The 26,331-nt window shown below is 37.7% G+C and overlaps 2 protein-coding genes across 2 annotated transcripts in view; both read right to left on the reverse strand.

Moving 5' to 3' along the window:
• The window catches only part of LOC142353219 (uncharacterized), a 511,758-nt gene that overhangs the window by 192,525 nt on the left and 292,902 nt on the right, over positions 1-26,331 (reverse strand). The gene's annotated exons all lie outside the window — the stretch shown is intronic.
• Positions 1-26,331, reverse strand: part of LOC142352982 (uncharacterized) — a 63,978-nt gene that overhangs the window by 23,887 nt on the left and 13,760 nt on the right. Inside the window, exons 2-3 of the mRNA XM_075405150.1 lie at positions 5,521-5,563; positions 193-435 (exon numbers count right to left, since the gene is read on the reverse strand). Coding sequence (XP_075261265.1) covers positions 193-435; positions 5,521-5,563 — 286 coding nt within the window. The remainder of the gene's footprint in view (positions 1-192; positions 436-5,520; positions 5,564-26,331) is intronic.

Genomic DNA, 26,331 nt, shown 5'->3' on the forward strand with positions numbered 1-26,331 from the left:
TTCGTTGCAATTATTGAGTTCAGGAATATAAACAAAGGTTCAACAAATACGTACCAATCCCTATGCATCAAACATAGCAAATCATGTAAATTTATTTTTTGAAAATTATGAAGATAATTCATATTGGGCTGTTCGTTTTTATACGTACAAAAACGTTAAATGTAAAAATTTTGATTCATATTTTGTACTTACTTGATCCTGAGCGGGAGGTAGAGGTTGAACGTGCCCCTGAATAGTGACTGAGGCTATCTGGTGGAACTTCTGTCTCTTGGTGCGACTCATTGTACATTAGAACGAGTCTTTCCTTGATATCGTCATTATTGTGCGTAAGGATATACTCTTCGCTTAGTGGAGTAGGAAGGCTACGGCGGATTTGGATTTCGACACTCATTTCTTTCAAGACAGTGTCTAGGTATGACAGCATTTTCGCTTGTTCTAAACGCAAATGAAAAACTCATCAAAATCAATCTTAGCCTAGAAAGTGACAATTTATTGGGTGAGGGTAATAAATGTAGACATCTTCTTTAAAAATAATGACTTTTGTGTCTACTAATCTGAGAGCATTCTCATCAAATAGCTGGACGAACGGGCCACTGAAGAGTTATTGGCATTAATATGTACTGTATTGTCAAACAATTCAGCCTTGAGGATTACCTAGAAATTAAATGTTTTGATAATTGTCCAGTTATCAGCCCTCTGACACCTACAAGAAATAGTTACGTTTTTTCGAAATTAGAAATACTTTTAGCAAACGTTTCAGAAAGGAAAATTGTTATCCGAAAAATTGTAATGAATAATTATTGAAGAGTGAACAACATAGCAAATAATTGAGAAAACAGGATAAAACATAGACGGCAGATTGCCGGAACCGCACAAAAGAGACTTGCACGCCGTAAAATACACATAGTAAAAGGCCAAGCTGAGTTGAAAAAGTTACCGGTGACACTTATAAAATACTATGAAAACTTTCAACGATAAATTGATATGAATTGGTCAATTTCACAAAGCCGAAGTCTTTTTATTCGGGAACTTAATTACACATCCTAAAATAATTCAAAATAGATTTTAAATTGCAAGTCATTTTTTTGAAAAGTAAGTCACATATAATCAAAATCTAATCATGCTAATGAGCTGAAAGCTCTGGATAGACAGAGATAGAGAAAGAAAGAAGGAAAAACATAGCAGGACAAGTCCCGAAATACAATTCAAAGAGTTGAATGAAACTACAGCATCTGACCAACAGTTCAATTGAATAATGGCAGCCAAAAAGGCAAACAGTTCCAAAAGTGGAGAACCTAAAACAACCAAACTAAACAAAAATACAATCAATGTCATAACCTTTGCTATAACTATTGCTATAAATTGGAAAAACTAAAACAATCAAACAAACTAAACAAAAACATAATCATTGCATTTTTCCAGAAGATCAGGTTTCATCCACTAAAATATACCAATTAACCCACACAAGACGTGAAAGGAGTTAATCGGCCACTAAAGATAGAAAAAGTATGCAAAACCATGAATAAATAAACATAGCAAAAATTTCTTTAACTTTCTAAACTTCGCAATATTAATAAAAAAGAATTTTAAAAAAGGTAAATTGGCCCTTGAAGATCGATAAACGCAGAAAATGACAAAAATTACATTATTTTAAATTTTAATGAAATGATGCAAAAATTCGTGATATTAATATCTTCAAAACCATTTCATTGTCATCGAAAACTATTCAGTAACCGAACTTCAAGCCTAAAATGGTTCACTGGCCCAAAAAACATGATAATTTTCAGAGAATTTGAAATAATTTCTTGCAACTAGTGATATTAAAATGTTGAAAACCAATTGCCACCAGAAACCATGCAGTAACCCATTACGAGACCCCAGATCATTTTCCCTAGACGCTTCCTTTGCCCCCGGGGGCTGAAAAATTAAAAAAAAATGATAAAAATGATTTGACAAAAATTTGAAAACTTGCAACATTTTATCAAAAAGTGGCAAAATATGGTAACATAAAATTGATGAAAAAAATTCCATTGTAACTAGAAATTATGCAGTAACCTATTATCAAAACCTAGCGGAGTTTTCTTTACTCCGGGGGCTGAGAAAACTCCAAAATGACAAACAAATGCAAAAAACAATGAAAATTGCCATTTTTATCAAATGATTGCTAAAATTCGAAATCTCAAAACGGTGAAAACCATTCAATTAAAACCAAAAACTATGCAGTAACGTATTATACAACCCTCGAGGAGGCTCCTTTGCCCTACTGGGCTCGAAGAACTCAAAAAATGACAAAAATTGTCAAAAAAACATGCAAAAAAATGCAAGTATTAGTATAATTTTGCGTATTTGTGCCAAAAGGCATAGCTCACAAAATTATCATAAAAGTAATTATGCGCTGCTAACGACGTTTATCAACTTTTAGAAACGTCAATTTAGGACTGGTCAAACAAAAACTCGAAAAACGAAACCTGAGGAATTGCACAGTTTTGGGCTCAGAAACTCCTTAAAATGACCTTTTAACCTTGAATCACGGCCTTCCCAGCAGCTGCCCCACTCAAAGCACTTGAAGGACTACTTAAACCCGCTAAGGGCCTCTAATTAAACTCAATTCCCGCTTACCTGTTTATCCCATTTTTAAAGCTAAGTCATGGAAAAAGGTGTGAAAAGATCTTAAAACAAAATAAAAAGACAGCACCAATGCAAGCCAGTTCTTGGATTGTAAGAGCGCAAAAAGTACTGACACAATTTAAAAAATTTTCATTGATTTAACGAAAAAATAGAGACTTAGAATGGACTATGAATGGATTGGGAAGATCATTTAGAAAATCAGACCCAAAAAATGAAAAGAAAAACAGTAAAAATCAATGTCAAAATGCCTCATGTGAACAAAAAAACCACAAACAAGAGCGAATTTTTGATCGAACACCATTTTCTCACTACTTTGGAAATTTAGCCAAAAATACGCCTTACAACCACTCGCTTTTTCGCTCCACTTGTTTCGAAACAATTGTTTATTTTTATCGAAAAGCGACAGGCGGTTCAGCCAATTAGATGAGATATTTCCAAAGTAGTCGAAAGCAGGTTCAAAATTGTCAAAATTTATGATCCAATCACTTTTAAAGGACGTTTTTGAATTTTTTTCGAGTTGACTTCTAGGCACAGTTACCTTTGAACTTTAAATGACACTTCATTACTTGATTCACGAAGTGTCGAAGAAGTCAAAATTTGTCGCAATATAAGAAGTGGAGTATGGTATTTAGTTCTTACATTTTTTTGAGAAGAACGTAGGACAATTAATGAAATACTCAACTGTCTGCGATTGGTAAATTTATTGATCCATTTATCCATGCTTTAGGACATAAACAGATTTAATTCACGACTAAAATTGTTCCGACTCACTTAGTGGAGTGGCACTATATACTCAATGAATTTCTTTGTTCTCAATTTTCGCTGATCGATATATATTCATAGAACAGAAGTGAGTGGATCATTAGAAAGCTTGTCAAGCGTAGATCTTCAAATTAAAAAGTTTTTTTTTGCATTTCGCTTTTTCTAGGAGTAACGTAAGTTAAAATTTTTGTCAACTTTAGCCTAACTTTCGTTGTTGTATTCACATTTTTCGCAAAAATTTGATCAATTTTTGCCAAACCGTGATAAAATTGTCAACGATAGTCTCATTGGTTTTAGGTTTAAAGATAAAAAAGAATTGATGAAATGTCTGAACCAACTGTTTCCGTTAAAATTTTGGCTAAAATTTTTGAAAATTTTGCATTTTTTTAAATGAAAAATGACAAATTGTTTCAAGAAAGGTTCATTTTGAATATTGGGTCTGTTTTTAAACTATTTGCATTCTTCATCCCAATTACAGGTAAGTCAGTCTTCATTTCAAACATCAGATAACAAAAGGTTCCATTATGTTCAAGTGAGTTCCAATTAAAATATAGTGCTCTGAGAAAAGCTCGTGGTTTTATGACTCCGACATATTGTGCTCTGAAATTTTTAAGGAATTCTTGAGTTTTGCCAGTATTTGATGTTCTTTTTGTAGTCTTATGAGTACATCTAAGTTATCAAATTTCTAATTTTGTTTCTAAGGAACTAAAAGGAAACTATCTAATGCTTTCAAATGAAAGACAACGGGTTTTTCGATATTATATGTCGATAAGTATCCAAAATTTATTTTTGATACATTGACTTTTGGGTCAAGTAAGCTAATTTGGTTACAATCGGAAAAGTTTTGGTTAAATGGAGAGGCAGCAAAAACAAGAGCAGTTCTGGTCTAGTTCTGGATTTAACAATTCAAATATATTAGAATTATAACGGGGAGCTGTGCTTAAAATTTTTTTGGTGACTTTCGTTGTTAATTTGTAGTTTATCGGCATAGTCTGACTATGGACAAGTCAAAGTGACTTTCTAATCACTGACAAGTTACTAATTTTTCGTTGAAAGCTTATGGTTGTTATTATGACTTGGTTTTAGAAAGTGTGTATTAAGAAAAATATTTTTAGGAGATTTGGCCACTTTTGACGTTATTTCTGCTATCTTTAGCGTTGGAAAAAAGGGGGACGCATTTGCTTTCAAGTCAAATAGAAGGCTCATGAATAGATTGATTTCATAGGCTTCGAAGCCGCTTCCTCGCAAAATTGAATTAACTTTTTGATTTCTGGCTGTATTTGTCCTTTTTGTAGTCGGAAGACATTCTGGATAATGACAGATACCATTGGCTTCGTTTTAAGCGATTGAAGGATTTCAGGTAATAGCTAATGACTTCAATGACTTCGAACATGATTGTTTTCGAAAATATAAACATATTTTTTAACTTTGCCCTTTTTGTTTTTGGTCTGCGTTTTAATTATTCTCCTAAAAGACAGGTCTCATATCATTTCTGGTGAAACTCAAGTCATTTGGTTTAGTTTAGTTTTTATCTGATGCTATTTTGACTTTTCATGACGTTTTTTTTGAAGATAGGCATTGAGTTTTGGTCTTAAGTTTAGTTTTTATCTGATGCTATTTTGACTTTTCATGACGTTTTTTTTTAAAGATAGGCATTGAGTTTTGGTCTTAAGTTAGGCTTGTTGTTTTCTGTTTTGAGTTTGTCTTGTCTCTTACTCTCCTTAATGGCAGGTATCATTGGCCCTCTAATGAATTATTATTTAATTTGTTGAGTGGTTTGAGCTCAAATGGCTTTTTCTAAATGGATACAAAAATTATTTTTAAACAGTATATGAATTTTTGAAAGTTTTTTAACTCCTCAAGCTAATAAACGGGAGGTTGGGTAATGTGCGTTCGCATATGATGTTTCGACCCCGCTCAACCAAATTTTTTGAGTTAATTATCTACCAAATGATAATTAACTCAAAAACGTGGTTAAGCGGGGTCGGAACATCATATGCGAACGCACATTACCGAGCCTCCTGTTTATTTTCAGGGACAAGTAACTGCACGTTAACTGGAGTACACTCCAAGATGAAATATAGTTTGAGCTGGCTAAGGAATTGCGTCAAGTTGTGTAGTTTCACTTACCCTCATCATTTAGCTGGGGAAAATAATCGTCTCTTGACATGTCCTGAAACACAAAAACATTAAAAAACTTTTGCAACAAGCAATAAAAGTCAAATTTAATATACATGGACAAACTAGACCAATTTCCCTGAGACACAAAACCATGCGGTTACTATAGAAACTACTATAGATGTCTCAGGGAACAAATTCAAGAGATCTTTAAAGGGAAGCTTTGCTTGACCAATTATTTTACCTTCTACTAAACTGGTATCATATTGACTTAAATTAGCAGTATCTTTGAAGGGCGATCGGTAAATCGAAAAAGAATTTTCCGCTTGAAGTTCAATTGTTTTCGATGCAGCAAAGACCGTCTTAAGTCGACAGGATTTCAAAACGAAAATTCCACTCTCTTTAGCAAGATCATGCCTTGCTAGTAGTAAATAATAAGAGCGTTAAGAGCGGGGGGGGGGGGGTATTCATGCGATACTAAACATGGGAATATAGGGAGTGATCATCAGTGGGAATTAGGTTAGGAGGGATTGAATAGGTTGCACATGTAAAAACCTTTCCTTTCCGCTTTATTCCAATCCTTCTTTCTTGCCGCTTTCTCAGTAGTCTTAGCGCTTTCAAAACACTCAATCAATTTAAATTAAAACCAAATACTTAACTCCATGCAAAATCAAGACTTGTAAAGTTTTGCGTGCGCTTTTCTGCGCCGTATACAGCGTTGTTCATTAAATTGTAAAAGTTCTCCTCGAACTTATTAGCTGCGACTTGTCGTTTTTCACTGTTTAACGTTATATATGGTGATAGCCAGCTTTCTTGGCGGAACTGCAGCACTCTAAGCACTTCTTTGATTACAAGTCCAAGTTCAATATACAGTTTCAGCAATTTGTAGTGAACCACATATCTCTCCTTATCAAAAAACGTTTGTAATAATTTCTTCACTTTTGATGTGGGCAGGCTGTGTTGCTCTTTTAAGTTAAGTTGATACTCTCCCAACCAATCCTCTTCAACAATGTCCTTGGTGGGCCCAAGGGGAAATCCCGGTGATCGTCATGCAATCCTGGTGGGTATGAAAGATCGACCTCCACAAAATATCCCACGCTGGCGTTTTGGCACAACGAAACTGTTATCCCACTCAGGACTCGAACTAAACTGTAAGTCACTAAAATCGCCAGAATTTCCATAATCCCACTCCACATCGTTGTCGCTCCAATTTATTTTATCTATAGCATAATCGCCCAGTTCATAGTGACCAAAAGGGGGGGTTTTTATGCCATCGGGTAGTATGTAGCGTTTATCAAACGCTGACAGGCAGATTTTGTTTGTAGTTACTGTGCGCAACGAGTGGTGGTCAGAACAATCCGGGTGTTCTCTGCACGTACACTGTTGCTTGACAGCAGGGTATTCACAAAGTCTGCGTGCCGTAGATGTTGTTGCGCAGCCTTCGTCACTCCTTTTGCTGAGAGTTTTCTACAACCTGAAAAGATAGAAAATGAGAAAATAGGCGCTATTTTAATTACTAACCCCCTATATAATAACAATACAAACTAACAACTTCCAGATGTTTACTAACCAACTATATACATTTATAGGAAGACTAATATTATTGATTTCAAAGAGAATAAACTTACTTTTTGACAGAATGGAGTATAGCTTTGGCTTTAAGCAGATGAATGTAGTCGCCGGCGAATTCATCCTTAAATTTAAGGACTACTTTCTTGTTACTGGCATTAAACAAGAAATGGTCAGACGGGTAGTTTGAAAAATCGAAATGGCTCAGAACTGATTGCGGCTTTTCTGATAATAGCTTGTAGAAGTCTGGACTTTGAACAGAATATGAGGTTGTCCGTATCACTATATAATAGGCGACAGTTGAAGTTTGGACGCATGACAAGATAGTGGCTCCCACAATAGTCGGAGTGTTCCAAAAGATAGATTTTGGGCGTGTGGTCAAAGCAGCCATGTTTTCACCGAATATCATGTAGCGGTCAAACTCAAACTTAGACACTACGTTCAGCACTTGTTCAGCATTACGCGTCATTGTAATTTTACAGCGGCGTCGCTTAGATTCGCAGTTCTTGCCGTATACAGCGTTGTTCATTAACTTGTAAAAGTTCTCCTCGAACATATTAGCTGCGACTTGCCGTTTTTCACTGTTTAACGTTATATATGGTGATAGCCAGCCTTCTTGGCGGAACTGCAGCACTCTATGCACTTCTTTGATTACAAGTCCAAGTTCAATATACAGTTTCAGCAATTTGTAGTGAACCACATATCTCTCCTTATCAAAAAACGTTTGTAATAATTTCTTCACTTTTGATGTGGGCAAGCTGTGTTGCTCTTTTAAGTTAAGTTGATACTCTCCCAACCACTCCTCTTCAACAATGTCCTTGGTGGGCCCAAGGGGAAATCCCGGTGATCGTCATGCAATCCTGGTGGGTATGAAAGATCGACCTCCACAAAATATCCCACGCTGGCGTTTTGGCACAACGAAACTGTTATCCCACTCAGGACTCGAACTAAACTGTAAGTCACTAAAATCGCCAGAATTTCCATAATCCCACTCCACATCGTTGTCGCTCCAATTTATTTTATCTATAGCATAATCGCCCAGTTCATAGTGACCAAAAGGGGGGGTTTTTATGCCATCGGGTAGTATGTAGCGTTTATCAAACGCTGACAGGCAGATTTTGTTTGTAGTTACTGTGCGCAACGAGTGGTGGTCAGAACAATCCGGGTGTTCTCTGCACGTACACTGTTGCTTGACAGCAGGGTATTCACAAAGTCTGCGTGCCGTAGATGTTGTTGCGCAGCCTTCGTCACTCCTTTTGCTGAGAGTTTTCTACAACCTGAAAAGATAGAAAATGAGAAAATAGGCGCTATTTTAATTACTAACCCCCTATATAATAACAATACAAACTAACAACTTCCAGATGTTTACTAACCAACTATATACATTTATAGGAAGACTAATATTATTGATTTCAAAGAGAATAAACTTACTTTTTGACAGAATGGAGTATAGCTTTGGCTTTAAGCAGATGAATGTAGTCGCCGGCGAATTCATCCTTAAATTTAAGGACTACTTTCTTGTTACTGGCATTAAACAAGAAATGGTCAGACGGGTAGTTTGAAAAATCGAAATGGCTCAGAACTGATTGCGGCTTTTCTGATAATAGCTTGTAGAAGTCTGGACTTTGAACAGAATATGAGGTTGTCCGTATCACTATATAATAGGCGACAGTTGAAGTTTGGACGCATGACAAGATAGTGGCTCCCACAATAGTCGGAGTGTTCCAAAAGATAGATTTTGGGCGTGTGGTCAAAGCAGCCATGTTTTCACCGAATATCATGTAGCGGTCAAACTCAAACTTAGACACTACGTTCAGCACTTGTTCAGCATTACGCGTCATTGTAATTTTACAGCGGCGTCGCTTAGATTCGCAGTTCTTGCCGTATACAGCGTTGTTCATTAACTTGTAAAAGTTCTCCTCGAACATATTAGCTGCGACTTGCCGTTTTTCACTGTTTAACGTTATATATGGTGATAGCCAGCCTTCTTGGCGGAACTGCAGCACTCTATGCACTTCTTTGATTACAAGTCCAAGTTCAATATACAGTTTCAGCAATTTGTAGTGAACCACATATCTCTCCTTATCAAAAAACGTTTGTAATAATTTCTTCACTTTTGATGTGGGCAGGCTGTGTTGCTCTTTTAAGTTAAGTTGATACTCTCCCAACCACTCCTCTTCAACAATGTCCTTGGTGGGCCCAAGGGGAAATCCCGGTGATCGTCATGCAATCCTGGTGGGTATGAAAGATCGACCTCCACAAAATATCCCACGCTGGCGTTTTGGCACAACGAAACTGTTATCCCACTCAGGACTCGAACTAAACTGTAAGTCACTAAAATCGCCAGAATTTCCATAATCCCACTCCACATCGTTGTCGCTCCAATTTATTTTATCTATAGCATAATCGCCCAGTTCATAGTGACCAAAAGGGGGGGTTTTTATGCCATCGGGTAGTATGTAGCGTTTATCAAACGCTGACAGGCAGATTTTGTTTGTAGTTACTGTGCGCAACGAGTGGTGGTCAGAACAATCCGGGTGTTCTCTGCACGTACACTGTTGCTTGACAGCAGGGTATTCACAAAGTCTGCGTGCCGTAGATGTTGTTGCGCAGCCTTCGTCACTCCTTTTGCTGAGAGTTTTCTACAACCTGAAAAGATAGAAAATGAGAAAATAGGCGCTATTTTAATTACTAACCCCCTATATAATAACAATACAAACTAACAACTTCCAGATGTTTACTAACCAACTATATACATTTATAGGAAGACTAATATTATTGATTTCAAAGAGAATAAACTTACTTTTTGACAGAATGGAGTATAGCTTTGGCTTTAAGCAGATGAATGTAGTCGCCGGCGAATTCATCCTTAAATTTAAGGACTACTTTCTTGTTACTGGCATTAAACAAGAAATGGTCAGACGGGTAGTTTGAAAAATCGAAATGGCTCAGAACTGATTGCGGCTTTTCTGATAATAGCTTGTAGAAGTCTGGACTTTGAACAGAATATGAGGTTGTCCGTATCACTATATAATAGGCGACAGTTGAAGTTTGGACGCATGACAAGATAGTGGCTCCCACAATAGTCGGAGTGTTCCAAAAGATAGATTTTGGGCGTGTGGTCAAAGCAGCCATGTTTTCACCGAATATCATGTAGCGGTCAAACTCAAACTTAGACACTACGTTCAGCACTTGTTCAGCATTACGCGTCATTGTAATTTTACAGCGGCGTCGCTTAGATTCGCAGTTCTTGCCGTATACAGCGTTGTTCATTAACTTGTAAAAGTTCTCCTCGAACATATTAGCTGCGACTTGCCGTTTTTCACTGTTTAACGTTATATATGGTGATAGCCAGCCTTCTTGGCGGAACTGCAGCACTCTATGCACTTCTTTGATTACAAGTCCAAGTTCAATATACAGTTTCAGCAATTTGTAGTGAACCACATATCTCTCCTTATCAAAAAACGTTTGTAATAATTTCTTCACTTTTGATGTGGGCAGGCTGTGTTGCTCTTTTAAGTTAAGTTGATACTCTCCCAACCACTCCTCTTCAACAATGTCCTTGGTGGGCCCAAGGGGAAATCCCGGTGATCGTCATGCAATCCTGGTGGGTATGAAAGATCGACCTCCACAAAATATCCCACGCTGGCGTTTTGGCACAACGAAACTGTTATCCCACTCAGGACTCGAACTAAGCTGTAAGTCACTAAAATCGCCAGAATTTCCATAATCCCACTCCACATCGTTGTCGCTCCAATTTATTTTATCTATAGCATAATCGCCCAGTTCATAGTGACCAAAAGGGGGGGTTTTTATGCCATCGGGTAGTATGTAGCGTTTATCAAACGCTGACAGGCAGATTTTGTTTGTAGTTACTGTGCGCAACGAGTGGTGGTCAGAACAATCCGGGTGTTCTCTGCACGTACACTGTTGCTTGACAGCAGGGTATTCACAAAGTCTGCGTGCCATAGATGTTGTTGCGCAGCCTTCGTCACTCCTTTTGCTGAGAGTTTTCTACAACCTGAAAAGATAGAAAATGAGAAAAAAATAGGCGCTATTTTAATTACTAACCCCCTATATAATAACAAGACAAACTAACAACTTCCAGATGTTTACTAACCAACTATATACATTTATAGACTAATATTATTGATTTCAGAGAGAAAACTTACTTGTTGACAGAATGGAGTATAGCTTTGGCTTTAAGCAGATGAATTCGATAATGTAGTCGCCGGCGAATTCATCCTTAAATTTAAGGACTACTTTCTTGTTACTGGCATTAAACAAGAAATGGTCAGGCGGGTAGTTTGAAAAATCGAAATGGCGCAGAACTGATTGCGGCTTTTCTGATAATAGCTAGTAGAAGTCTGGACTTTGAACAGAATATGAGGCTGTCCGTATCACTATATAATAGGCGACAATTGAAGTTTGGACGCATGACGAGATAGTGGCTCCCACAATAGTCGGAGTGTTCCAAAAGATAGATTTTGGGCGTGTGGTCAAAGCAGCCATGTTTTCACCGAATATCATGTAGCGGTCAAACTCAAACTTAGACACTACGTTCAGCACTTTTTCAGCAGTACGCGTCATTGTAATTTTACAGCGGCGTCGCTTAGATTCGCAGTTCTTGCCGTATACAGCGTTGTTCATTAAATTGTAAAAGTTCTCCTCAAACTTATTAGCTGCGACTTGTCGTTTTTCACTGTTTAACGTTATATATGGTGATAGCCAGCTTTCTTGGCGGAACTGCAGCACTCTATGCACTTCTTTGATTACAAGTCCAAGTTCAATATACAGTTTCAGCAATTTGTAGTGAACCACATATCTCTCCTTGTCAAAAAACGTTTGTAATAATTTCTTCAATTTTGATGTGGGCAGGCTGTGTTGCTCTTTTAAGTTAAGTTGATACTCTCCCAACCACTCCTCTTCAACAATGTCCTTGGTGGGCCCAGGGGGAAACCCCGGTGCTCATCATGCAATCCTGGTGGGTATGAAAGATCGACCTCCACAAAATATCCCACGCTGGCGTTGTCGGGTGTGTCTAGGACCTCTTGAATTGTAACTTCTGTGTTGAATGCAAACTCTGAGAGGGGGAGTTTTTCAAATTGCATCACTCCTCCGTATAAATTGTTCGCATCAACACAGAAACCGAACTGATTATCTTCTTTGCTATTGTAGTCTGGAATGTATTGGTTATTAGCAATGAAGCGCCGGTTTTCGTAGACAGATGTGACCCCACCGCGGATTGCAGGCTCGATTATATCTAGGTGTTCTCGCTCTGTCAATAACTCGACATTTGCTTTGCAGATCCTCAATGAAGCCTCTTTGGCCATATTGGGTAAAGCAAAAAAGTGCATGCAGTCCAACTTATAGGTAGCAAAACTCAATTCTCTCTGAAAATCACAGACGCAGGCCAATAGTGCACAGTCTAATTTTAAGTAAGCGTCGTGGTAATCGTGAAGTGTTCCACAGCCAAGAATTTCCCACATCCTGCTTGCATGAGCTAAATTACTTTCTGTAATATTCACATTGCCACCGTCTAAGGTGTTTCCCCAGTTTTCTAGTGGTGGTAGTTGTGTGTCAGAGAACTTGGCACGACTACTCATATACGAATAGGGATAGTAGCCCTTCTGTTTTAGCAGCTGAATATTTTCACCGGAGACCGTCGGAAACATTGACTTCATTATTTCAAATTGATTCTCCGGGAGTATTTCTACGAGTTTTTCAAGTGAGCTATTCATCATTTTGAAGGAGTCGATGAACCGTAGATATTCATACACCTTCACCGTTGTCCCTTTTTCATTAACAAATGTGTCAATGAGCACACCATAGGTCATAGATATGTATTTTTTGTCCGTGGCTGGTATGACGCTGATGGTCGTTGTTGGTTCACAGTTGTTCAGAGCTAGGGAAATGTGGTGTATAGTAATTTTATATATTATGACCTACGACAGGAATGAAATTGATGTTTCTCCTTGCTCGGTTGCTTTTTCATGCGCCCATCCGACATATCCAGCATTGTGTAGCTTGAGATTTGTCCAAACTTCGCCTGTCGCCTTTGAAAAATGGATATTTTCTCTTTTGCTTGTGGATGTCTCTTGCAAGATTGTAGCAATTTCACAAAACTAGCCATACAGTCCTCAGAACTGTCCACTTGGTAAAAAATTGGTTTGCTAGAGTGGTGATCAATTACTGTTAACGCAAACCCACACAGTTCATGAATCTCCTTTACTTGTGTAAATGCTCTGCTACTAGGTCCTCTGCATCCTGACACGGGTCTAAGAAAGGACTCAAAGTCGAAGTATATTACTAAAGCACGAACCAAGTTGCAGAGGTTTGCAAATTGGTATGAATTTTGATCGCTTGAAGGCATGTGAATAACTGCGGGAGCGTTGTTGCCACAGTTAATCATGTGCACATTGTAACTTTCGAGGCCGTCTCGACATATCCAAAAGCAATTTCGACAGATCCGATAACAATAACGAAAGTCAATACATCGTACGTAGCAAACGATTTTTACAAGGTGAGTAATCAGTACATAGTGGTGATGATCGTCATCGTACAGCAAAAGTAAATCCATTACAAATTCAGATTCGTTTGACAAAATTTTGAGAGGAAAAAGTTGCCTGTTTTCGTAGCCAAAACTTAACTTGAACATCACATTAACTTGAACATCATTCAGTTTTTCGAATGCAGGAATATCCTCAAAGCCCATAGACATATCGAAATCACCTACGGGTTGATGAATTCCAGGTTGATTGTAAGTGGTTGGTGATGTTTTGGCGGTTTGGTAGTTCTGATCAACTCTGTCCAGACTTATTCCATGATGAACATATGCTGCTACATAGCTATATCTGAAGCGCTGCTGGTCTTGATGATTTCTAATGTTGAGCAGACCTCAGATTTCTAATGTTGCCAATCAGATTTCTAATGTTGATTGGCAATTTTAGTTGGCAATGCAAATAGGACGAGCCGCGAATTGGTCTGAAACGTGCGAATTTCACATCAACTTTCAGCACTTTTTCCAGTACCCACCCACTACCCATCGACGCCAATGTCGTTAAAACGCTCATCATTTTCGACCATTCCCCAGTAGGCTGCAATAGTGAGACCGTTTGCGTAGACTGGAGTCATAAGTGAGTTGGCGTATATTTCGATGCGCTCATCATCTGCATTACGTGGCCGGTCGTTATTGTACTTTATAAGCTGTTGTTTCGCACACAACTGAACCTTTTGTGGCCCATGGCAAAACTGCTCACTTCTGATCAACTCTGTCCAGACCTATTCCATGATGAACATATGCTGCTACATGGCTATATCTGAAGCGCTGCTGGTCTTGATGATTTCTAATGTTGAGCAGACCTCAGATTTCTAATTTTGTCAATCAGATTTCTAATGTTGATTGGCAATTTTAGTTGGCAATGCAATATAGGACGAGCCGCGAATTGGTCTGAAACGTGCGAATTTCACATCAACGTTCAGCACTTTTTCAAGTACCCACCCACTACCCATCGACGCTAATGTCGTTAAAACGCTCATCATTTTTTCGACCATTCCCCAGTAGGTTGCAATAGTGAGACCGTTTGCTTAGACTGGAGTCATAAGTGAGTTGGCGTATATTTCGATGCGCTCATCATCTGCATTACGTGGCCGGTCGTTATTGTACTTTATAAGCTGTTGTTTCGCACACAACTGAACCTTTTGTGGCCCATGGCAAAACTGCTCACTTCTGATCAACTCTGTCCAGACCTATTCCATGATGAACATATGCTGCTACATAGCTATATCTGAAGCGCTGCTGGTCTTGATGATTTCTAATGTTGAGCAGACCTCAGATTTCTAATTTTGTCAATCAGATTTCTAATGTTGATTGGCAATTTTAGTTGGCAATGCAATATAGGACGAGCCGCGAATTGGTCTGAAACGTGCGAATTTCACATCAACGTTCAGCACTTTTTCAAGTACCCACCCACTACCCATCGACGCTAATGTCGTTAAAACGCTCATCATTTTTTCGACCATTCCCCAGTAGGTTGCAATAGTGAGACCGTTTGCTTAGACTGGAGTCATAAGTGAGTTGGCGTATATTTCGATGCGCTCATCATCTGCATTACGTGGCCGGTCGTTATTGTACTTTATAAGCTGTTGTTTCGCACACAACTGAACCTTTTGTGGCCAATGCCAAAACTGCTCACTTATGAGGCTGTCGATTCTGGGTTTTTGAGCACGCAAGAAGTTTTCAAGATCACGTGCTTCATCTTCGTCAGTTGTTTCAAATGATCGCAAGAGACCGTTGAACGCACTTTCAGTCGGCGTATCTCTTGGTTCAAACTCCGCCAAATACGGGTAGAGAGTGCATAGAGTTCATATGCTGAGCATAAAAGTGAGAGTCATTAAACCCAAGATGACAACTGCGGCAACAGTTGGTGAATCGCGAGTGCTCGGTCCTCATGTGTTGCTCGAGATTTGAGATTTTTCGCGAAGTAAATTCACATAATGAACACTGGTTAAGTGGGTAAACCAAGTTCATCCGGGTGGAAATGATGCTCATGTCTAGTCCGATTGCTAGCTGTACTGACTGAAGAATCGCAATAACGGCAAAGGTACACCATTTTTGAGTAATGTAATTTGGGTAGCAACAAAAGCTTAAGCTTGAGTAATAACAATTCAATTTGAGAGACGAAAGAACAGATAATGGTTTCTCGGGTTTCACCGAAACGTAGACCATGGAATACTTTGCGCGCCAATTTTGAAATTTTAAAATGCTGCAACCTGATTGGTCGGTTTTGGCGGGCTTATTTTCAAATTTTTTCAAAATTTGATATCTGAAAGCTAATTTTTTTTCAATTCATTTCTCTAGATACCATGAGAATAGGTGAGCGGGCAACCGATAGACACAATGCTATGATTTTTTTAATGCAAAAGTGTAATTGGTTTGCAATTAAACATGAGGGCGTTGTTTGACTACTGTCTGAAAGTGATGTTATAGCAACGCTAAGCAAAATTTGTGGGAATGAAAAATGCTTGTGGCGTCATGAGACGTAGGACCGCGTTGAAAAAACTGCTCCAGCATCATCAGAAAAAAAGTTAGTTTTTTCTGTCAATCAATTCGTAAATTGTCAAAACATGACAATTACATGACAGTTACACATGTTTTTTCTTTGAAAGCATTTTTCGATGACAGGTCTTAGAATAGAACTTCACATGATGTCATCGGGGAGTCCAAAACTGCAAAAAACAGGGTTCTAATTCCTTTTCATCAGGTAGTTGATGTTCGAATTAATGCCAGATGTTAATGGGACATGAATGGCCAGATGTTTTGGAAATCGGTGAAGGAGCAGTTTTTCGACCTCGATGCTTATGAGCAAACTTGTCAAGCATAGCAAGGGCATTACAAATCTGCAAAAAATTCAATTTTTTTAGTTTATTAAAAATTTGGCTAATTAAGCGCTAATTAGCTCTTAATTAAGGGCTAATTAACTCATTAATTATTTGTCTAAATTTGACGAGTGATGACAGTTTTTGTAGCTCATTGTGTGCGGATGCCAATGAAACACTCCTTTTCATCCCAACTATTTTTTGGAGCCCACTTTTTTTGGGTCAAATGTCACTGTTAATATGTCGAAAAACAGCAAAAAAAGCGTTTTTAATTGTTTTTCTCAAAAACTTTTTCTCAAACATCTTCTTTTTTAGCTTCGGAACAGCCCGTTGGCATTTAGTTGATGATAGCAAATCCTTCTTTTACAGTGTTTTCAATAGTATTGTCATTTGATGTATAATTAGTACAACTTCAAGGTTTCGGCCTGAATTTTACACTTTTTTCGGCTCTTTTAATATATTATTAGTGCCTTTTCTGTCAGTTTTATTTCAAAACGAGTGAGTAGCATTGTTACGTTTTACATCAAGACCCCTATCCATCCATCCCAAAAATGTTTTTAAAAATCTTATGACGAATTGTTGGTTTTTCATTCAAAGAAATTTTGTTTTGCGAATTTTTTTAATTGTTTTATAACAGTGCTTATTAGGGATAAGTTGACAGTATTATTTGCTATTCAACACTGCAAACGAAGAATTATATGCAAAGTAATGAGTAACCAGAGAAAAACTTAAAAGATTTTGTTTTTCTTGTTTTATTTAATATGCTGAAGCAACTAATTTTTACTGTTTGTACGTTGAATAACTTTGTAAAATCCAAATTAAAGCACTCCATGTACGAGTATAGTTGAACAAAAGTGGGTACCTAAAACTCTAAACGTGAATTCCATTGGCTAAAACTGTCCTAGGGTCTTGCTTATGGGCTAATTTAAAAGACAGAGAACAAGTTCAAACATGTTCAATTTGAGAAAAACCAAAACCTTTTAAATTTTTTCATGTGTAAAATAAACGCTTATAAATACACAACAAAAATAAATTATGGGAAGCTCTATAATCATGCAGAGAAAGTGATGCTGATAAAAAGGTTATTCTTCAAAAAGCACCGAGAGAGAGGAGTCCGACTTTCTTTTTTAGGTGCTATGCATACTTTTGGCGTCTCCAATTTGTTTGGAGTGATAGTACTTTCCTCTCCATCGCTCTCTGGAACTGGTGTTTCTGGCGATTCAAAGTTTGCCTCTGAAAGCTTTGTAGTATCTGGTGTTTCTTGGCTTGTCTTTCCAATTCCAAATATTCAAGGAACTTGATCTCTACTGAGTGCTTCAAAAAACGAAGGGCTTGTGCTCTGAGGCGTTGTTGTAGCGCTAGGGTAACTCAGCGGAGTTGCTGCTAAGCGTTGTCCTGAAGAACTTGCAGGTGATGTGGGCGACAATTGAATGCCCCAACGACTGGCTAAATTTTCACGAGCATGGTCGTGATGATTTCTAACGTTGAGCAGACCTCAGATTTCTAATGTTGCCAATCAGATTTCTAATGTTGATTGGCAATTTTAGTTGGCAATGCAATATAGGACGAGCCGCGAATTGGTCTGAAACGTGCGAATTTCACATCAACTTTCAGCACTTTTTCCAGTACCCACCCACTACCCATCGACGCTAATGTCGTTAAAACGCTCATCATTTTTTCGACCATTCCCCAGTAGGCTGCAATAGAGAGACCGTTTGCGTAGACTGGAGTCATAAGTGAGTTGGCGTATATTTTGATGCGCTCATCATCTGCATTAAGTGGCCGGTCGTTATTGTACTTTATAAGCTGTAGTTTCGCACACAACTGAACCTTTTGTGGCCCATGGCAAAACTGCTCACTTATGAGGCTGTCGATTGTGGGTTTTTGAGCACGCAAGAAGTTTTCAAGATCACGTGCTTCATCTTCGTCAGTTGTTTCAAATGATCGCAAGAGACCGTTGAACGCACTTTCAGTCGGCGTATCTCTTGGTTCAAACTCTTCGCCAAATACGGGTAGAGAGTGCATAGAGTTCATATGCTGAGCATAAAAGTGAGAGTCATTTAACCCAAGATGACAACTGCGGCAACAGTTGGTGAATCGCGAGTGCTCGGTCATGTGTTGCTCGAGATTTGAGATTTTTCGCGAAGTAAATTCACATAATGAACACTGGTAAGTGGGTAAACCAAGTTCATCCGGGTGGAAATGATGCTCATGTCTAGTCCGATTGCTAGCTGTACTGACTGAAGAATCGCAATAACGGCAAAGGTACACCATTTTTGAGTAATGTAGTTTGAGTAGCAACAAAAACTTCAGCTTGAGTAATAACAATTAAATTTGAGAGACGAAAGAACAGATAATGGTTTCTCGGGTTTCACCGAAACGTAGACCATGGAATACTTTGCGCGCCAATTTTGAAATTTTAAAATGCTGCAACCTGATTGGTCGGTTTTGGCGGGCTTATTTTCAAATTTTTTCAAAATTTGATATCTGAAAGCTAATTTTTTTTCAATTCATTTCTCTAGATACCATGAGAATAGGTGAGCGGGCAACCGATAGACAGAATGCTATGACTTTTTTAATGCAAAAGTGTAATTGGTTTGCAATTAAACATGAGGGCGTTGTTTGACTACTGTCTGAAAGTGGATGTTATAGCAACGCTACGCAAAATTTGTGGGAATGAAAAATGCTTGTGGCGTCATGAAACGTAGGAACGCGTTGAAGAAACTGCTCCAGCATCATCAGAAAAAAAGTTAGTTTTTTCTGTTAGTTAGTTTTTCTGTTAGAAACTGCTCCAGCATCATCAGAAAAAAAGTTAGTTTTTTGGAAATCGGTGAAGGAGCAGTTTTTCGACCTCGATGCTTATGAGCAAACTTGTCAAGCATAGCAAGGGCATTACAAATCTGCAAAAAAATTTTCAATTTTTTTAGTTAATTAAAAATTTGGCTAATTAAGCGCTAATTAGCTCTTAATTAAGGGCTAATTAACTCATTAATTATTTGTCTAAATATGACGAGTGTGATGACAGTTTTTGTAGCTCATTGTGTGCGGATGCCAATGAAACACTCCTTTTCATCCCAACTATTTTTTGGAGCCCACTTTTTTTGGGTCAAATGTCACTGTTAATATGTCGAAAAACAGCAAAAAAAGCGTTTTTAATGGTTTTTCTCAAAAATTTTTTCTCAAACATCTTCTTTTTTAGCTTCGGAACAGCCCGTTGGCATTTAGTTGATGATAGCAAATCCTTCTTTTACCGTGTTTTCAATAGTTTTGTCATTTGATGTATAATTAGTACAACTTCGGCCTGAATTTTACACTTTTTTCGGCTATTTTAATTTATTATTAGTGCCTTTTCTGTCAGTTTTATTTCAAAACGAGTGAGTAGCATTGTTACGTTTTACATCAAGACCCCTATCCATCCATCCCAAAAATGTTTTTAAAAATCTTATGACGAATTGTTGGTTTTTCATTCAAAGAAATTTTGTTTTGCGAACTTTTTTTAAATTTTGTTTTATAACAGTGCTTATTAGGGATAAGTTGATAGTATTATTTGCTCTTCAACACTGCAAACGAAGAATTATATGCAATGTAATGAGTAACCAGAGAAAAACTGTTAAAAGATTTTGTTTTTCTTTTATTTAATATGCTGAAGCAACTAATTTTTACTGTTTGTACGTTTAATAACTTTGTAAAATCCAATTTAAAGCACTCCATGTACAAGTATAGTTGAAAAAAAGTTGGTACCTAAAACTCTAAACGTGAATTCCATTGGCTAAAACTGTCCTAGGGTCTTGCTTATGGGCTAAATTAAAAGACAGAACAAGTTCAAACATCCGACTTTCTTCTTTTAGGTGCTATGCATACTTTTGGCGTCTCCAATTTGTTTGGAGTGATAGTCCTTTCCTCTCCATCGCTCTCTGGAACTGGTGTTTTTGGCGATTCAAAGTTTGCCTCTGAAAGCATTGTAGTATCGGGTGTTTCTTGGCTTGTCTTTCCAATTCCAAATATTCAAGGAACTTGATCTCTACTGAGTGCTTCAAAAAACAAAGGGCTTGTGCTCTGAGGCGTTGTTGTAGCGCTAGGGTCACTCAGCGGAGTTGCTGGCATCTTTGTCCTGAAGAACTTGCCGGGGATGTGGGCGACAGTTGAATGCCCCAACGACTGGCTAAATTGTCACGAGCATCTTGAGCTCCAAGTTGGTTTTCGAATAGTGGCACACAATCGCAATCGTACTTGAAGAGAAGTAGCTTTGTCTCATCGGGCAATGTTGCAATGTCTTGCGGCTCACACAACTGCAGTTGTCGTGGTGGCACTAGACCACCAGACGTTATAACACTTCCATGAGTAGGTAAGTTTTTTCCCGGCAAAGTGGCAACAAAATCGATAATTGATTTTGGTATAATGAAGCGGTCTGATGTAATCCAATTTTTCATAGAAAAGTCTTTGTACTGTTGAATAAAAACAACATAATTTTCGTACATAGTCTGATATACTAAAGTTCTTTGCCAAGACACTTCAGAATCAGAGAGCAAATAAAAGGACATTCTGAAGTTTTGAAATTTGATTATTTCTTCAAGCAAGCAACAGAAATCAGATAAAGAAAGCTTGAGCGAAAGAGAGCAACTACAACTTCTGAAGAAAATGGTCTGAAGTGTTATTACTAATTTGATTTAATGGTTCAGGCACTCCCTTAGGTCACCTTTAACGACACATATATATATGTTCCATGTTTAGGTTTAGGCTGTTTTATGCACACGGTTTTTCTACAAATGTTTTGAATTTTCCCTTTATTGCCCACTTTTCCGAGTACGTAAATGTATACTTTTCGGCTTCTTATCAATTTGATCTCTGACCTTAAGTGTAATAAAATTTCATGGGCCAAATATGTTTACTGCACGTGCAAAACAAACAAGGGCTTTATAGAATAGTAGTTTTTCTACACGTTTTCTTATGCCTTCTTATCAATTTGATCTTTGAATTTCTTTGTAATAAAAATCAATGGTCCACGCACGTGTTAATAATTGAACAAACATGTGCTTTACAGGAAGTTGCCAAGTTGAAAAGAATTAACAGACTCAAGAAAGCCGCTGGCGTACTTGGGTCTGTATTTTCACACATGTAAACCTGTTTGCAATTAAAAACATAGAGGACACTTGTTTAATCCAAGCTTGCCGCGCCACTTTAGTGTGAGTGTTTCTCCGAGGTGGTCGTTTCATTTTATGTTGAATATTACAAAAACCTCCTGTTATCAGTATAACCAGAGACTTGATTGAAATATGCCGTTTTCTGCCACAAAAGATTCTGAGTTTGGGGATAGTTATTATGAAAGCTCAAAGACGGCAAGACGTCTAATCAGGGCCACCCTCAAAACGTATGAGAAGACTGGAACATATGTGTTTCTGAAACTATTAAAGAAAGTTGACGACGATTATGAATTTCCACAACGTCTCCCACTGACTACCGAAGAATTCAGTCAGTGACTGACGGACCTTCTCCTTCTAAAAAATCGAAAATAAGCTCAACGTAAAAGTCATGGTTGAAGCAATGTTTGAGCGTTCACCTAGTTACTTCAAACAGTTTCAGAAGCAGTTCAAATTTTTAGTCACAAATGAAAAAATTAATTTGTCAAGCATGAAAACTTTTGCAGTGTGTTCTCATTTTGATTCAGCATTTTGTCAGTTGACAACAACAACAAAATCTACTAACCATTTTCATGTTCTGATAGACACATCAGAAGCAGCAACAACTTACGATGACATTTTTAAACGAAACAAAGCTTTCCCCGTATCATGTCTTTTCACAACTTTTCGATACCTGTTTTCATCATCAAAAGATTTGGAGACAAAAGGCGATGCCTTTCTTGAATTGAATTAAGCGGTTGATTTCAACATTAAAAACGAAGAAAAACCTGAGTTTGCAGCAACAGTGCGGAAGCACTTACCAACAATTGTTACATCATCACATCAGCAACTGCTCCTGACCAAAACTGCTGGAAACTTCAACAAAAAAAATGAAAATATTGTCAAGTCAGTGAAGACAACGGCGGTGCAGAAGTCATTGCACAACATGATTTCGCCGGGCAAACAAACTCAAACTGACAAATTCAGTAAAATTTTAAGTAGATTTGAATCAATTTTAACTGGTCCCCATTCTGGTGCTTTTTGTCAAATTATGAATATTTTTGTGAGTGGGTATGGAAATTTGAATATTGATACTGAATTGTTGTTCATTCGTTTTGTGTATGAAGAAAACATTGAATTTTGAAAAAATTGAATTTCTTTCAAACATTAGTAGTGTTAGATCATCATCATATGAAGAGCAAACCGTACCAAATCATTATCAGTACATTTAACAATGGGCCAAAAACTGAAAACAAGATGAGCAATATAATTACAAAATAGTCCGCAAAGTTTTCAGTCTCGACTTTGAATGGGCTGGTTTTCTAGAACTTGACATAGCTGAACGTCTCCTTGGGTAGAAACCAGTCTTCGATAAACATCCTAATAAAACAATATTGGTTGCCCCAGGGGACCGGCAAAAATCAAATTCGTGTTTTTGACGCATAATAGGAGCCAATGCGTTCCAGCATTATCAGACGTTGATGCATTGACTATAATGAATGAATTTAGTTGCAAAAGTTTAGGGAAATTGTTTGCTGCAAAGACACCCAGAAATTTGTGCTTCAGTAGCTTGCAGCGCTGCATTAAATCAATGACTTCGTATTCGCTCATTAGTTTGTCAGTATATGGTTTTTCGACCCACGTCTTGCACTTTCAACGTAATTTGTACTAGCTTTTTTGGCGATTATAAAAACTTCAATGCTGTTTGGAAGAGCCGCTGAGAACTTCAGCTCAACGGTTATTGAACTGTTTGTCAGCTCGGGGTGAATAAAATCATGGGAAGCTTGCGTGCTGGTTAAGTGAAAAACCATAAGGAAATGGCTGGGATCCTCGCTCAGTTTAATTCCATGACCATTGTCACTATAAGCCAAGTCGGATATTGTGTTAAAATAAAGACGTTTATCGTCATCCGTTGATATTGGACTATCCGCTACAGGCAGTCCGTTGCGATAAATATATATTTGTTCGAGACCAAATTTCCGATAATGAAACGGTTTGAGTCTGTTATTGCCTAAGAAAGATTCTGAGTTTGGGGATAGTTATTATGATATCTCAAAGACGGAAAGACGTCTAATCAGGGCCACCCTCAAAACGTATGAGAAGACTGGAACATATGTGTTTCTGAAACTATAAAAGAAAGTTGACGACGATTACGAATTTCAACAACGTCTCTCACTGACTACCGAAGAATTCAGTCAGTGACTGACGGACCTTCTCCTGCTAAAAATCGAAAATAAGCTCAACGTAAAAGTCATGGTTGAAGCAATGTTTGAGCGTTCACCTAGTTACTTCAAACAGTTTCAGAAGCAGTTCAAATTTTTAGTCGCTAATGAAAAAATTTATTTGTCAAGCATGAAAACTTTTGCAGTGTGTTCTCATTTTATTTCAGCATTTTGTCAGTTGACAACAACAACAAAATCTACTAACCATTTTCATGTTCTGATAGACACATCAGAAGCAGCAACAACTTACGATGACATTTTTAAACGAAACAAAGCTTTCCCCGTATCATGTCTTTTCACAACTTTTCGATACCTGTTTTCATCATCAAAAGATTTGGAGACAAAAGGCGATGCCTTTCTTGAATTGAATTAAGCGGTTGATTTCAACATTAAAAACGAAGAAAAACCTGAGTTTGCAGCAACAGTGCGGAAGCACTTACCAACAATTGTTACATCATCACATCAGCAACTGCTCCTGACCAAAACTGCTGGAAACTTCAACAAAAAAAATGAAAATATTGTCAAGTCAGTGAAGACAACGGCGGTGCAGAAGTCATTGCACAACATGATTTCGCCGGGCAAACAAACTCAAACTGACAAATTCAGTAAAATTTTAAGTAGATTTGAATCAATTTTAACTGGTCCCCATTCTGGTGCTTTTTGTCAAATTATGAATATTTTTGTGAGTGGGTATGGAAATTTGAATATTGATACTGAATTGTTGTTCATTCGTTTTGTGTATGAAGAAAACATTGAATTTTGAAAAAATTGAATTTCTTTCAAACATTAGTAGTGTTAGATCATCATCATATGAAGAGCAAACCGTACCAAATCATTATCAGTACATTTAACAATGGGCCAAAAACTGAAAACAAGATGAGCAATATAATTACAAAATAGTCCGCAAAGTTTTCAGTCTCGACTTTGAATGGGCTGGTTTTCTAGAACTTGACATAGCTGAACGTCTCCTTGGGTAGAAACCAGTCTTCGATAAACATCCTAATAAAACAATATTGGTTGCCCCAGGGGACCGGCAAAAATCAAATTCGTGTTTTTGACGCATAATAGGAGCCAATGCGTTCCAGCATTATCAGACGTTGATGCATTGACTATAATGAATGAATTTAGTTGCAAAAGTTTAGGGAAATTGTTTGCTGCAAAGACACCCAGAAATTTGTGCTTCAGTAGCTTGCAGCGCTGCATTAAATCAATGACTTCGTATTCGCTCATTAGTTTGTCAGTATATGGTTTTTCGACCCACGTCTTGCACTTTCAACGTAATTTGTACTAGCTTTTTTGGCGATTATAAAAACTTCAATGCTGTTTGGAAGAGCCGCTGAGAACTTCAGCTCAACGGTTATTGAACTGTTTGTCAGCTCGGGGTGAATAAAATCATGGGAAGCTTGCGTGCTGGTTAAGTGAAAAACCATAAGGAAATGGCTGGGATCCTCGCTCAGTTTAATTCCATGACCATTGTCACTATAAGCCAAGTCGGATATTGTGTTAAAATAAAGACGTTTATCGTCATCCGTTGATATTGGACTATCCGCTACAGGCAGTCCGTTGCGATAAATATATATTTGTTCGAGACCAAATTTCCGATAATGAAACGGTTTGAGTCTGTTATTGCCTAAGAAAGATTCTGAGTTTGGGGATAGTTATTATGATATCTCAAAGACGGAAAGACGTCTAATCAGGGCCACCCTCAAAACGTATGAGAAGACTGGAACATATGTGTTTCTGAAACTATAAAAGAAAGTTGACGACGATTACGAATTTCAACAACGTCTCTCACTGACTACCGAAGAATTCAGTCAGTGACTGACGGACCTTCTCCTGCTAAAAATCGAAAATAAGCTCAACGTAAAAGTCATGGTTGAAGCAATGTTTGAGCGTTCACCTAGTTACTTCAAACAGTTTCAGAAGCAGTTCAAATTTTTAGTCGCTAATGAAAAAATTTATTTGTCAAGCATGAAAACTTTTGCAGTGTGTTCTCATTTTATTTCAGCATTTTGTCAGTTGACAACAACAACAAAATCTACTAACCATTTTCATGTTCTGATAGACACATCAGAAGCAGCAACAACTTACGATGACATTTTTAAACGAAACAAAGCTTTCCCCGTATCATGTCTTTTCACAACTTTTCGATACCTGTTTTCATCATCAAAAGATTTGGAGACAAAAGGCGATGCCTTTCTTGAATTGAATTAAGCGGTTGATTTCAACATTAAAAACGAAGAAAAACCTGAACTTGCAGCAACAGTGCGGAAGCACTTACCAACAATTGTTACATCATCACAACAGCAACTGCTCCTGACCAAAACTGCTGGAAACTTCAACAAAAATAATGAAAATATTGTCAAGTCAGTGAAGACAACGGCGGTGCAGAAGTCATTGCACAACATGATTTCGCCGAGGCAAACAAACTCAAACTGACAAATTCAGTAAAACTTTACGTAGATTTGAATCAATTTTAACTGGTCCCCATTCTGGTGCTTTCTGTCAAATTATGAATATTTTTGTGTGTGGGTATG

The sequence above is a fragment of the Convolutriloba macropyga genome, chromosome 14 (assembly GCF_964194025.1).
Source record: "Convolutriloba macropyga chromosome 14, txConMacr16.3, whole genome shotgun sequence".
Taxonomy (NCBI): domain Eukaryota; kingdom Metazoa; phylum Xenacoelomorpha; order Acoela; family Convolutidae; genus Convolutriloba; species Convolutriloba macropyga.